Here is a 14,382-nt window from a genome sequence, read left to right as displayed (position 1 = left end):
TATCAAATACCAGCAAACAGAACACGTAGAATGCTCAGCCAACTAAATATCAGTCTTTAGGCCAAGATGTGAACATAGGACCCACCAGTGTATATCTATCCATTAAAATATTATAACATAGAATTAATTTGGAAAACCCACAGTTTGGGATGGAGCAAGCCTTGCCACATTGTGTAATTTGACGACATAAGCAGTTTCAAAGTGCACGAGATCTTTATGTGATTTCACCTGCAATATAACCTCAAAATGTTTTAAAAAATTGGTTGGAAGATAAGCAGGGTCTCATCCAAAAAGCTAGTGACAAGGTATATACATCATTGTACAACTTTGAAGCTGTCACTGGTTGTATAAAACTCGTGTACCTGAGATTACCGTGTCAGTAAAAGAAGTCACTTAAGATATTGAACATTAAGCATGAAAGATAATACAAGAGACATAACAGTAACTAGACAGTGGTGAACTCGCAATCCAATCAATGCCAAAAGGAAATAACTTAAAACCCAGACTGCATATACATAGTTGTCACGGAGACAAGGCAACGCTAAGCTGTTAGAGGGCCCTAGGCACCTAGTTGACTAGACTTACATTTACAATGGAAATTTAGGTCAAAATATATTAGACTTTCTTCTCTTAGTTTTAATTGCAATCAGGGACTCGTGTAAAATATGAAATTTAGTCCCTTTTTGCTTAAAAATATGGATGGACTAATATGTAAATAAGAAAATACGTATCTTTACATAAATAAATAAAAAAAAAACTACAATATTAAAAGAATACTGCAGATCCATCCTGTTCCACCTTCCAATCATCCTGAGCTGGACAAGTTGTTGGATTTAATGCTAGGCAGAGATAATGTCGAAGATTCAAAGCCAAGCAGAGAGGATGTCGAAGACAATCTGAAGGCTGCGGTGACACCAGGTAGCTTCCCTTCTCTTCTTAACCTCCTCCTTCCAATAGTGGTGGCAGTCTGTAGCACTTTTGTCTTCATTCTTTGAACTTTTTCTTCTATTACTACTGTGGTGGCAGTGGCTACCGCTGCAACTATTCTGGTGGTAGTGGCAGCTGCTACAGATTCTTTCAAGCCATTTTTCTTCTTATTCTCCCCCTCTACCCCCGCCCCATTTGCCCTGCTGCTTTTCCCCTTTCTCTACAATTTTTCCATGGTTTCTGGGACCTGGGCACCTATACAACTTGGCAGCTAGTCTCCAAAGATCTCGAAAACTGCCTTGGTGCCTAGACGGCTACTAGGCGATGCATTGACAGCTATGTGCATATGTATGGCAAAGGTATCTATATGAAATTTTTTATTATGCCTAGGCACAAGAAGTAGAACAGAACAATGGAGTGCATCAGCTGCTTGGGAGCAGTATTTAAGCAGGTCCCCCATGGACATAATAAATCATTCTACTTTCTCCTTGGTATGTAATAGCCCAAGTGCATCATTTATAAGATGTATGCATCCTAGTTGAAAGTATTTGGGGCAGCTCTTAAAAAAAGTCAATATTTTTATCAAAAATAATAATTTGTTGCAGTAATAGACTAGCAGTAATAGTAGTTATTGTTGCCATCTAGACTACTGCTGCTACTATCATTTATTAGAAGTGTGTATTAGTTCAGTAAAGAAAAACATACGATGATGGAATTGAAATCCCGTCCTGCTTCAAAAATCTTTGGGCCCCATCCAGACACTCGGGAGACAGCTCATTGTCACCAAAAGACCCCAGCAACTCACTGACCTAAAGTATGACAAAAGACGGGAATCAATTGAGGCAAGTAACTGAAAGAAAGAAGAAACACACACTCGCACAAAACACTTACCAAAATATCAGCTTTCTCAGGGGCATCCCAGCAGCGCATATCACTGGAAACTATGGTTACAAGGTTCTCCCAGCCCTCTAGTTTAACCAAGCTCTGTTTTAATGAAGAAATTCAGTGTCATATCTGGAAAACAAGATATATATATATATATATATATATATATAGAGAGAGAGAGAGAGAGAGAGAGAGTGCTCAAAGAGTTGGAAATAAAGCAAGGATCGATTCAAGAGAAGAAGCAAGAGGGTAAGAGCTGAGAAGAGAAGAAGAGAAAAGAAGAAAGAAAGAAAGAAGAAGAGATGTGCAACAACCATACAGGAGAGAGAATTGATTTCTCTCCTCTATTTTCTCACATAAAAATCTACCATTCAAAGGAAAATGGCCATTCAAACAGGCCAACACGGGAAATAGCCATTTCCTCTCAACTTCACTGCCCTTCCCTCCAAACCACCAACACGTGGCACCCACTCTCCAACTTTCCCACCCCACCATCCCAGAAACCAAACCAAGCCTCAATCTACATTATCCTCGAAGGGATGATAAGGGGGGATTTAAAGATATTTGAGTAACTAGGTCAACCAAATAGCTTCATTTCCTTTACACAATTTGAAGGTATTAATTGAATTGAAAACGTCACAAACACATAAATACTGCCAAAAGTTCCTTGATGTGTGTAAGTTTTAAAGACCTACAGATTGCTAAATCAGAATTCTACAGGAATTATTTTTACAATGGGGAATAGAACGCTACTCGGTCGTGCGCCTTGCGTGAGAACCACACCCAGACACAGTTCTTGGGGAGCCCTGGAAAATCCACCTTTATATGGGGGCAAGGAGGTCATTTCCAGGTGCCCCAAGGCGGTTCTGTGTCTGGGCATGGTCACCACGCTAAGCGCAAGACCAGGTAGCACTTTTTCTCCCTTTTACAATTTACATAAAAAATTCATCAGAATTATAAGATTGAAAATAATCACAAATATTAATAAACATGCATATGAAATGATGCTTTGACATATGAAAAATAAGCAACAACTTATTATACATTATGGCTTTAAAGAGTGAGCTCAAAGCCCAACTTAACCTACAATATAGTAGAAGTTGGATAGGGAAAGCTTTCTGTTTAGGTACATAGAAGAATATAAAATAAGGGGGAAATAATTGTTTAAGATTAGGATAGTGTTTACTGTTTAGTGCGATGAAGCTGTATCATTAAGATAGACTGAAATGGATAATTAAGGCAGACTTATTGTGAAACTAGGGTTTTATAATGTTGGGAGTGTTCCTAATGGCTGGAAAATATTGGATTAAGAATGGACTGGTTTAGAGATTGAAATATTCTTTACAAGAAATAAACAGAAAGTAGACAATTAGATGAGATGGAAAAATATAAAGTCATCCACCTTCAAAGAGGGCACTAACCACTAAGGTTTGAGATAAACACTTATTTTTATTTATTTATAGAATTTGTGTATACAAGTACATGTAATTGTCATCCAGACAATGGCCCATGAAAATTTGAACCTTCCAAGTCCTTGTCCCAACTCATGTCCTCCTAAATATATTGTACATGTCCAGTCACACAAAGAAAACTTCCCTAAAGCAATTGGAATAGTCTAGAAAGGCTTACTAAATATTAAAATTACAAATAAACTAAAAAAGAATAAAATATTCCACAACACACAAATATCTACTCAGTTAAAAATCTAAAGTTACTTTGACAAGACATAACTTCAATCCTACCCCACCCACAACAAAATCCTTTTAACCACATTAACAGGCAATAGACTCTACTTAATGTCAAAATTCTGACCCAAATAAGTGGGTCTCAAAACAGGAAGGATAAAAAAGAGAAACCAAATCCAGCTTGCAATACAACATGCTAGATTTATGCATCCAACTCTTATTCCTCTCTCAACCAACATGTTTCTAGTTCTCCTATCGAAATATATCTTTCGTTAAAATGTCAAAACTACAAAAATTAGGCAAATGGTTTTCTAAAACTTACATGGAGCGTAACAACTGCATTGGGATTTTTCTCCACAGCGTAAACCTTCATCTTGCGCCCTGTTTCTTCAGCTGCCTGCATAATTTGAAAAGTGCAAGAGGTGTTAAATGTTTCAGAGTTGCAGACATACAACCAAATAAGCTCTATGGCTACTGTACAGATGGTACAGGAGCAATGAGTATACCTGCAATGATGCTCTAACAAGAGGCCCCCTCCCTGCTCCCACAACCATCAGTACCTTGAAAAAAATGGAATAAGGACTATTTTTTCAGATAGAGTTGACAATTGAAGCATAAAAATACAATGAGATTTGCGCAAACAGTAGAACGGAAAGGTCATCTCGAGTAATATTTGAACTTTTAAAAGGAAAATATAAGAAGAGCTAGCAAATGATGTCTTACAACGGTACAGGTTGACACTTGCTCATCTGTGACCCGGTCAAGCAAGGCTTTCGATATAGCCCTTTGGTACTGTTCATGTTAACTAAAGATTAGATAGATGATGAACAAAAATTAAAAACATAAAACATATAGACATTCAATACTTTTAATTAGTAATGTAGATACGCATGCAGGGCTGCACTGCATGGGCCTCACAACCAGCCAAGGTCCTACTTATGGACCTGATCCAAGGCCCACTAATGTTTCAAGGATTCAACCTTTGTGATTTGGCAGTTCCCTTTTAGATGTAGGGCTATGAGTTTCTGGTGAAAACTGATCATAAAATTCTCTGTTGTTGAATCAATAGAATGCAATGCATACTTCCTAATTCGTATAATCAATAAAGCCTTATCAAAAATAAATTATGATGGTGTTTTAACTGGATAGGGTGTTCTCTGATGACAAGGAGAAATTGCAGTTTTGACAGTGTTTCAACTGGACAGGATGTGGTCCCATGACATGATGAAGTTGCAGTTTTGCCACTTTGTCCCTTATGGATGTAGATTGGAGAGACACGAGCTAACAGCTCTGGTCCTGTAAAAGGAGCGAAATGCTAGGTTATTTCAGGATTCATATCCTACAGAGGTAGAAATGACTGTTTCTTTCTTCAACAATGTTTGCAGTCAAAGCAGCTCTCACTTGAAATGACTGTTTCTTTCTTCAACAATGTTTGCAGTTCACGTAACAAGAGATTTGGTAATGTGGTTGTTTCAAAACATCTGGGGTCAGAAGAGCAGAGCTACAGCCTCCTGCCCCAGACCCACAACCCCTGCCCTAGGTGGATTTGTGAAACTTTAATCAGATGGTTACATTATTGGTAACTCAGGATCATTTGGTATTGGAAGACTAGTGAGTACTACTGCAGTAAGGATGGTAGAGGTTTATTCTGGGCCTATTGAAGAAAACAGCTCTGTAGGGAAATCGTAGTTTCCTCGAGTGTCGTACTGGGCCTCAATAATAAGCCCGTATAGTGGGGTACGTAGTTCTGTAGTGAAATCGTATTTTCCTCGAGTGTTTTTTCCCCCTACATTTTTTAGTATTACAAAAGTTTAATTGAGTAGACTGCAACTAAGTGGGTTTGTCACATAGATGATGCCAGTGTTCTTTGTGGCACTTCCACCGAAACACCATGACACCTTTTTCTCTCCTGTAATCTTTCCAAGCATATATGGTAATCTGGCCCTTTAGGTCTTCGTACTGAATTCCTTCATGCTGAATCCATTCTACACCTCTGTCAATCTTTCATTCTCAATCCACTGTGGCCCTCATTTGATGAAAAGTTTGTCTTATCCATTTTTGCAATCACCTGCTATTTCATTTGGACTGAATGAAATAGATGTTGGGTGACCCACTCTTCACCTAAACCAGTGGTCATTATACAAAATGTCAACAGATGGATCTAGGAACTGCACCTTTTACCAAAATCCACTGCTGAACTTACCCTAAACCCAACACCTACTCCAACCATTCCAAATATGCAAGAGTTCCTTTCCTATATGCAATCAGACTCACTAACCCATATTTGTGATGGTAGTTTTCTGGCAGAAACAGGAGCAGCAGGCTGGGCAACAATTCTTTTCCATAACAATAAGTTATTGTGTGCATACTCAGATTTTGGTTATACAGGAACAACACAAGAGGCAGAAGCTCAAGGAATGCTGCTCAGACTTCGGCAAATAGGAGGCTGTCAAGAAGTACCTATCAACATCTGGACTGATTGTAAGGACTTAGTCCAATGGCTGACTCAACCAACCAAACAATGGCCGTGGGAGATGTTTACTCTTTTGTGGGATTAAACACATTTTGGAATCTTTTGATAACTTTAAGTTATGTAAACAGGATAGACATTTTGTGCATTTTGCTCATGTTCTAGCAGTACAGGCTAGAAGTAATAGGTCTTCTATATGTAATTCAAACATTTCCTTTTCTTAATTAAGCACTTCTTTTTCTACCAAAAAAATCAAAGTGAGTTTGTCTTGTTAGGAGTCTTCCATAGCAAGTATTTGGTACACAGTCTTACCCCCGCTTTGCGGAGAGGCTGTTTCTAGACTCGAACCCGCGACCACTAGGTAGCAATGGAACAACCATACCTCCTGCTTCGCAGAAAAGCTGTTTAAGTCAGTTTAATGTTTTAGCTGGTTTAAGAGTCCTAAAGTGAGTTTATCTGGGCTTTATAAATAGGACTGCAACCCTAAACAAATTAAGTGGAAATTTTTTAATGAAATTCATTGTGAGTTTATATTCGTGTTGCTGCAAGAACCTCAAGTCTGGTTCGATGAGTAGTTTCTTCTTCCTCCCAGCCCCAGGTTTGATTCTCTTTCCCTGATTTTCTCTTCTTTTCAGGTCTGATCTCTTTCACATATATTCCTATTTGTTCTTGCTCCTCGTATTCTCTAATGGACTATTCCAATTATTCTTCATTAATTTCATTACTGTCCTGCTTTTTGGTTTTCCTTAATCTGAGGCTATATTATCTTAATTCTGATATCATATTAACTTGATTTTGATCATCTGATTTAAGTTGATAATTTAATATTTCTTGTTTCATTTTTTAGAACATATATTAGCTTAATTTTAAAGCAACCCGACATTCATCTATTTTCTGTCAGAGAAATTTCAAGATTCTTCTGGCATCTGGTTTGTTGGTCCAAAAGGGGTACTCAACCCAAATTGATGCCGATTCGTGATTGAACCGGTTTGACCAGTCTGGCCATCCAAACCAAGATGAACCGGGTCCCAACTTTGTTCCAGTTCAGTATGATATTTAGGATATTAGTTATGTATTATACACTTTTTCTTATCTTGTTGGGTTATTTTGTTGGAGTCCAATTTGTAACAGGTTACTCCCATTACAGCATATGTATGGATAGTTTCCTTAATTGAGTTAAATTGGTTTTCTTAGGCTCTCTTAGGTATCATTTTTTTTTGGGAAAATTACACTGATCCCCTGAGGTTTGTCCTAAATACAGAGCGACCCCCTGTGTTTCTAAATTATACAGCTGCACCCCCTCTGATTGGACGGTGTTAAATAATACAATGTAAAATGCCAATTTTACCCTCTTCTAATATTATTAACCAAAAGCTGTTAAATAATACAATGTAAAATGACAACTTTGCTCTCTTCAAATCCTCTTTCCTCTCTAACCCTTTCTTTTTCTTCTTGATTTTCTTTTTTTTTTCTGCCTTCTTCTCCTTGGTTGCCGTCGTTGCTTTCATAGCTGCCATTCCGGCCAACCCACAGCTCCAGGAGGATGACGAATGCAGAATTCCGGGGAAGCAAAAACCTCTTCTCTTCTCCATGCTCTCCTTTACCCACTTCTCTCTGTTCTCCTTCCTTCTCTTCTTGATGAAGACAACCACTTCCAACGCCGCTGCTTCTAATTTCTCTTCTCCGTACCATCCAACTGAGATTATCTCTCTCAGCTGCGGCTCCTCTTCAACGATTCCAATCTTATCTCTTGATCTCACTTGGAGACTAGCGACACTGCCTCTAAGTTTGGTCCATCACTTACGTTCTTTATAACCAAAAAGTTTCAAGAGTACTGATTTCAAGTTGCATGACCAAGATCTCCAATGGATTCCTACATAATTGGTTCCTTCCATCTCTGGATGATGGTTTATGAATCTTTCAGTTTCTATGAGCAGTGGAAGACACCAAAGCATTCTCTAGTGCAGGAACCAATAGAATAATGAAAAGGTTCCATTTTTTTTTCTTTTAAAAACCTGGAATTGGACTGCTACTGTCTATTTCAATCCCAATCAAATCGAAATGGGTATAGAATCAGCTTGATTCATATAAATTAGAAACGAGAAGAAGCAAATATTTTCCCAAATATTCACCAAAAAACAATATTTTCCCAAATTTTATTTTTTAGGAGTTTTTTTTTGTAAATATTGTTACAAGGTATAAGTTTCAGTGATATTCTGCTATTTTACTCACTAAAAAGAAGGGGGGAAATGACCAAAAATGAAGATCCAAGCATTCATGGGTGATTCAAAGAGGATTGGCTGAGTGCATTAGGATCGAAGTTTTAAACTATGCTCCAAAACCTGCAACCATTTCTGAATCAGAAGATATAGGGTAAGAATATGACAGTAGATTGGAATCGTTGAAGAGGAGCCGCAGCTGAGAGAGAGAATCTCAGTTGGATGGTGAAGAGAAATTAGAAGCAGCGGCGTTGGAAGTGGTTGTCTTCATCAAGAAGAGAAGCAAGGAGAACAGAGAGAAGTGGGTAAAGGAGAGCGTGAAGAGAAGAGGTTTTTGCTTCCCCGGAATTCTGCATTCCTCATCCTCTGAACCCATCTGCTACCCATCACTCTTGGGTCCAAGCCATTCCACTCTCTGTACCTGGAAGAAGCCTGGAGCTGTGGGTTGGCCGGAATGGCAACGACGGCAACCAAGGAGAAGAAGAAGCCAGAAAAAAAAAAAGAAAATCAAGAAGAAGAAAGGGTTAGAGAGGAAAGAGGATTTGAAGAGGGCAAAGTTGTCATTTTACATTGTATTATTTAACAGTTTTTGGTTAATAATATTAGAAGAGGGTAAAATTGGCATCTTACATTGTATTATTTAACACCGTCCAATCAGAGGGGGTGCGGCTGTATAATTTAAAAATATAGGGAGGTCGCTCTGTATTTATGACAAACCTCAGGGGGTCGCAGTGTAATTTACCCTTTTTTTTTTTTTTGATCTATTTAACAAAAATCATTAATGAAAACCATTTTTGATCAAAAACTAAAAATCGTTTGGTAAACATTAGACATAATATAATATAGAATGAAAAAGGGTTCGATATGGTCATGTGTAGAATAGTTTTTTGAAGAAATGGTAGGTGACCCATCTTCCTTCCTGGAAAACGGAAAGGGATGAGAAGAAGCTCATATTAATCAAATTGATACAGTAAGATCGATTAATAAAAGAAGAGAAAAACAGTTGGAATAATTGAAGAAGCCAAAAGGAAAAACAAAATTGAATTATTCATGGGAAAGCAGTAGAAAACACCATATTTATACCCATTTCAGAATGAATGGGGCGACAGAAATTCTCACCAGAAATCTGAACAACTCGTCACTGATCTCTTCTCATGGTTCCCAATATAAGGCATAATTTAATTCAACGCATGTAGCAAAATTTTTGTTTCGACAGACCATCTAGGATTTATAAGTAGAAACTCAAAGGCATATTTATACCATAAATCAGTTAGTATTTTTTCCTCTCTGCCAAGCATGAAGCAGTAACTAGGTAGATGTCCAGGAATTTTCGTCCCAAGTTTGGATCTTTTAGCAGAGATATCAAATTGCATTGCTCCGTGCAAAGCTTCTCCCCCTACACTGCAAGGAATAGCAAGAAATTGGGTGGTTTTATGCCCAAAAGAAGAAACAAGAGGTCGCCCTGACCCCACCGGCTTCTCCAAGGTGGAAGCAGCTGCAGCCGCGGCAGCCAACGCGAGCTTGTTTGGAGATTGTCGGGCGCCGGCAGCGAAGGCATTGAAGAGATACCAGACGTATTGGAATTGTTGGCTTTTATTTTGGGTGCACCAGGCTCTCCTTTTAGGTGCTTGTCCTACGACCTGCACTTCTGGCGTTTTCATCATTGAAGCAGAACTGGTTGCCAGCGGTGGTGGTGGTGCTGCTGCTGGCGCCAGCGGTGGCAGCATTAGCTGCCGTAGCTCCACTTTCACAGCCCATACCTCATCGTTTCAGGGTTTTGTTTCACTGCGATCATGGTCTCCAACGAAACACCCCATCTTCTGTAATAATTCAAGTATTCATCTTTCTCTTGATCAGTGAAGGAAGAAAACGGGTCAGAGGCTTGCCTTTTTAAAAAAACAAAAGCAATTTACTATTTGCCCTTCAATTTTGGAGTTTATGAGCACATGCTCATTAAAGTGTCTGCACAAATAGCGAAAAACAGTTTTCAACGGAAAAACCATAAACGGCTTTCAATCTTTTTAAATAGAAACAGACTCCATAAATGATACCAAACGCAACCAAAAACGTTTTTTAAGGCAAAAATAAAAGATAAAAACTATACCAAAGATGCCCTTAGTTAAGTTAATTTCCGTTTTTAGGTCTTTATTTTCTTATTTTTATAGATGCAACTCAATTGAGAAGCCTCCGGAAACCATTCCCACTTGGAAGAACCAAAGCTGGTATTGTTGCTGACCCTGCAACTACTGCTAGGAAGTGTTTGCAGACCTTGGGTTGTCCTCCTTGACACCGCCATTGACTGTTTACGGTGTGTAACCATAAGATCTTGAGTTTCCGACTTAAGGTCAGATTGTTCAAATTGTTAAATTTGGTTTGAGTTTCCTTGCATTGTATACTACTTCATAGATTTCTAGATTAGGTACTTCACTGTGCAACAGTTCAAGACCAAAATATCAGAGGTCTGGTCTTGTCTTGTTAGGTTGCAACCTACCTCTAAGATTTGGCCTGATAATATTCTGTCTTAACCGTGTTAAATGCAGGGTTCAAATAAATCTGATCTGATTTATGGATAGAAAATTTCAATTATGCCAGATTTTACTTGAGAGACAGCAGGAGAGATCAAGGTTTAAAGTATCGGTATCGGGTATCGTATCGGAAGAATGATTTTAAGACACATATAGTACAGTATAGTATAGTATCGTAACAGAGATATGTATTGTACACTACAGATATGCATGGAAATGGTAAAGATACACATGTACACTTTTGGAGCAAAAAATAATATACAACGGGTATCATGCATAAACACTAAAATGGAAAAGAGTGTATAACGAGACGAGACTTTCATCGATTTGAGTACAAATCCTTGCAAATGATCAAGTTTGGTGCATTAATTAACTTAGTTTTACCTAACTCTATCAATTTATAGAAAAAAATAGGATTAAAAACCATGATTTAAACACAAAGATCAAATTTTTTTCTAGAATCAATCTCTAATCTCAAAAATAAATTCATAGTCTGATAGTCACATGGGCCTTTAATGACCGTATCGACATGTATTGGTTGGTATTGACCATATTGGTATGTATTGAGCCGTGTCGGTCTATATCGAGCTGTATCGGCTGATACATACCGATACGTATCAATAATCTCACAAAACCCTTTAACGTATCAGAAGTATCGGTCTGTATCGTATCATATCAAGCCATATTGAGCGATACTATACGGTACCAATCGAGACATACTATTTCCTTAAAACAAAAAAAGATACATATCGGTATGTATTAGGTACCAATACCAATACGATTCAGACCGATACTTTAAACCATGGGACAGATTAATTGGTTGGCCAAATTCACTGGTTTCAGGTGGTCCTACTAGAAAACTACTTGTATTGCAGGAGTTGTCACCAAGTCTTGTTTAACATATCCTAATATCACATCATTTGGAATTTGTCTGACCCTTGGAGAGAGAGGGGTCTTATGCACCAGTCTGTGTGGACCAATTACTGGTAGGAGTTGGGTATTGTAATCCTTTTTCCTAAGTAAAATGCAAGGTAGAAGGTTTCTGAGTCCATAAGTCCTTGAATGGTTCAGCACAGTAGCTGTTTTTGCCACATGGAAGGATTATTTGGTCATTCTGAATATCGAATAGGTAAGGAATACTGGATAGGCCATGTGCCAAATTTAGTGACCATTGGTCATTCTTTCAAGCAATTTTCAAAGAATTGACATGTGGCAAAATTGGTTGGACTGAAAATCAACTCATGACTAAATGATGAAATTCAATTCAGTTTCAGCACTAACCGAACTGGCACATGGCAGATAATAAACGATGGTGCTGGAATGGCTGTGGTGTTGTTGGTGCCATAACCCACCCCTTAAATATAAATCAACTAAATCATGAGGGCTTCATGTAAAATATGGAACCTAAAACATCCTATATGCTGATAAGGGTCGAAGATTGGGTCCTCGAGCTCCAACGAGAGGAAGGGCTCCAAACGAAATTTCTTTCCCCTGATAAAAAGGAAAACAGCCACATTCAAGGGATGAAAGTGTTGGATCCAACACGGATCCCAAGCATACACATTCATGAAAAACATTGACGCATACAGAGTTATGAAAGTATGAGAACTACGCATAATGAGCCCAAATAGAGCTCTAACAGAATATTATCCAACTGAAGAATAACAGATGCAGGTAAGAGACTTGCTCACCATGACAAAGATCCGGTTACATACAGAAAACAGAGTATATGAGGATCAAAACCGAGCATCCCCTTGATTCAGACTTCAGAACCTATCCTCTATATTCTCTCATGCTCTTAGATTTGGAACAGTGAGTCGATTTTGGCTGCGGTATAGGTCCATCATAATCAATAGGACTATTTTTTTTAGTTTATATAGAACTCTAATCGAGTGGGTACTGTTCATGGTACTGTTCACATGCTACAGAAACCCCTGGTCATTTTTTTGCTTTTTTTTTTACTTGGTCAATAATGCTCCCCCCCATCAGGAATTAGCTAAGAGGGATAATTACTGTCTTTTATCCATAGTGTTTTGGGTTTCAATATGTATGTCCAATCAGGCTTTTCTGACCAATTTTTCTTAATGAAATATAAATTTCATCAGCCACAGCTTGGTTTTTCTCTCCAGATTTCTGGTTCATTTAATGGTAATATACTTGGTGATTTACACAGCTAAATCCCCATAAAATCCCATCATGTTTCCCCCGCGTCAGAAGAGAACCAGTCCCTTAAGCATAACCAAAAACCAAAACATTCTACTCAAAATATGTTCATTAAAATGCTTTATATATGAGATATCCCAATGTCCACACATGAATTTGATTTTTTGACTCTCATGAAAAGAATTATTAAGGAGGGCAGGCCTTGGTGCAATTGGTACTCCATTGTGACCAAGTGGTAATGGGTTCTAGTCTGGAAACAGCCTCTCTGCGAAAGCAGGGGTAATGCTGAGTACATTATGACCCACCCCAAACCTCACAGTGGCGGGAGCCTTGTGCATTGAGTACTCACTTTAAGAAAAGAATTATTAATGCAACTCTAATTGGAATTTGTCAGAACAAGCAATTAACCAGTTCAGCATCAGAGTGAGGAGAATAATTGACTTGTCATTAATGACAGAGGTCCTTTTTATTTATAATGAGAATTACAGCCCAAGGCCAAACTAGTCCACTAGGGAAAAATAATAAAATAAACAAAACCCTACTGTAAAGAGAAATTATTCCAATCCCAAGGTTCTCAACACTCCCCCTCAAGTTGGTGCGAAGATATCGAACATACCCAACTTGGAAACTAGTGGGTGGAATATTTTACAATTTATGCCCTTGGTAAAGACATCGACCAGTTGATCAATAGAATTGAGATGAGGGATGCAAATGATTCCTTGTTCCAGCCTCTCTTTGATGAAGTGTCTATCAATTTCAACACGTTTAGTCTGGTCATGCTGAATATGATTGTGAGCAATGCTAATAGAGGCTTTATTGTCATAATAGAGACGCATAGGATCGTCACTATAAAAACCCAAATCACCCAATAAACTCTTAAGACACATAAGCTCGCAGATCCCTTGTGTTGTGGCACGAAATTCAGCTTCTGCACTGGAGCGGGAGACAACTGCTTGCTTTTTGCTACGCCATGTAACAAGGTTTCCACCAAGAAAGAAACAATGACCTGAGGTGGATCGCCTATCAATGATGGATCCAGCCCAATCACCATTGGTAAAAATTTCCAACTTCAAGTGACCATTACGAGAAAAAAGAATTCTTTTTCCTAGGGCAGATTTCAAGTATCTCAGGATGCGATGAACTGCATCACGATGGGATGTCTTGGGATCATGGAGGAATCTACTAACAATGCCCACAACATAAGCTATCTCCGGCCTAGTACGGGAAAAGTAAATCAACTTTCCCACAAGTCTCTGGCATTGATCCTTGTCAACTGGGTCACCCATACCAGCACATAACTGATGATTGACCTCGATGGCAGAATCAGCAGGTTTACAACCCAACATGCCAGTGTCTTGCAAAAGATCCAAGACATATTTCCACTGAGAGATGAAAATGCCCTTGTCCGAACTTGCAGCTTTGACCACTAGAAAATACCGAAGAGGACTACAAGTCTTTGGTTTCAAATTCCTTAGCAAGTAGGGTCTTCAAATGGGAAATCTCAGTAT

General features: G+C 38.5%; 1 protein-coding gene across 2 annotated transcripts in view; it reads right to left on the bottom strand.

Annotated features, from left to right (window-relative positions):
* LOC122659794 (protein arginine N-methyltransferase 1.5) overlaps nt 1-14,382 on the bottom strand; it is an 84,661-nt gene that overhangs the window by 3,202 nt on the left and 67,077 nt on the right. For both annotated transcript variants that reach the window (XM_043854930.1, XM_043854931.1), the window contains exons 13-19: nt 4,221-4,289; nt 4,004-4,057; nt 3,820-3,894; nt 1,819-1,911; nt 1,633-1,736; nt 314-362; nt 142-228 (exon numbers count right to left, since the gene is read on the bottom strand). In XM_043854930.1, coding sequence (XP_043710865.1) covers nt 142-228; nt 314-362; nt 1,633-1,736; nt 1,819-1,911; nt 3,820-3,894; nt 4,004-4,057; nt 4,221-4,289 — 531 coding nt within the window. The remainder of the gene's footprint in view (nt 1-141; nt 229-313; nt 363-1,632; nt 1,737-1,818; nt 1,912-3,819; nt 3,895-4,003; nt 4,058-4,220; nt 4,290-14,382) is intronic.

Source organism: Telopea speciosissima, chromosome 4 (genome assembly GCF_018873765.1).
Source record: "Telopea speciosissima isolate NSW1024214 ecotype Mountain lineage chromosome 4, Tspe_v1, whole genome shotgun sequence".
Lineage (NCBI taxonomy): Eukaryota > Viridiplantae > Streptophyta > Magnoliopsida > Proteales > Proteaceae > Telopea > Telopea speciosissima.
Note: the sequence above shows the minus strand (reverse complement) of the source record. Positions and strands in the feature narration are given on the sequence as shown.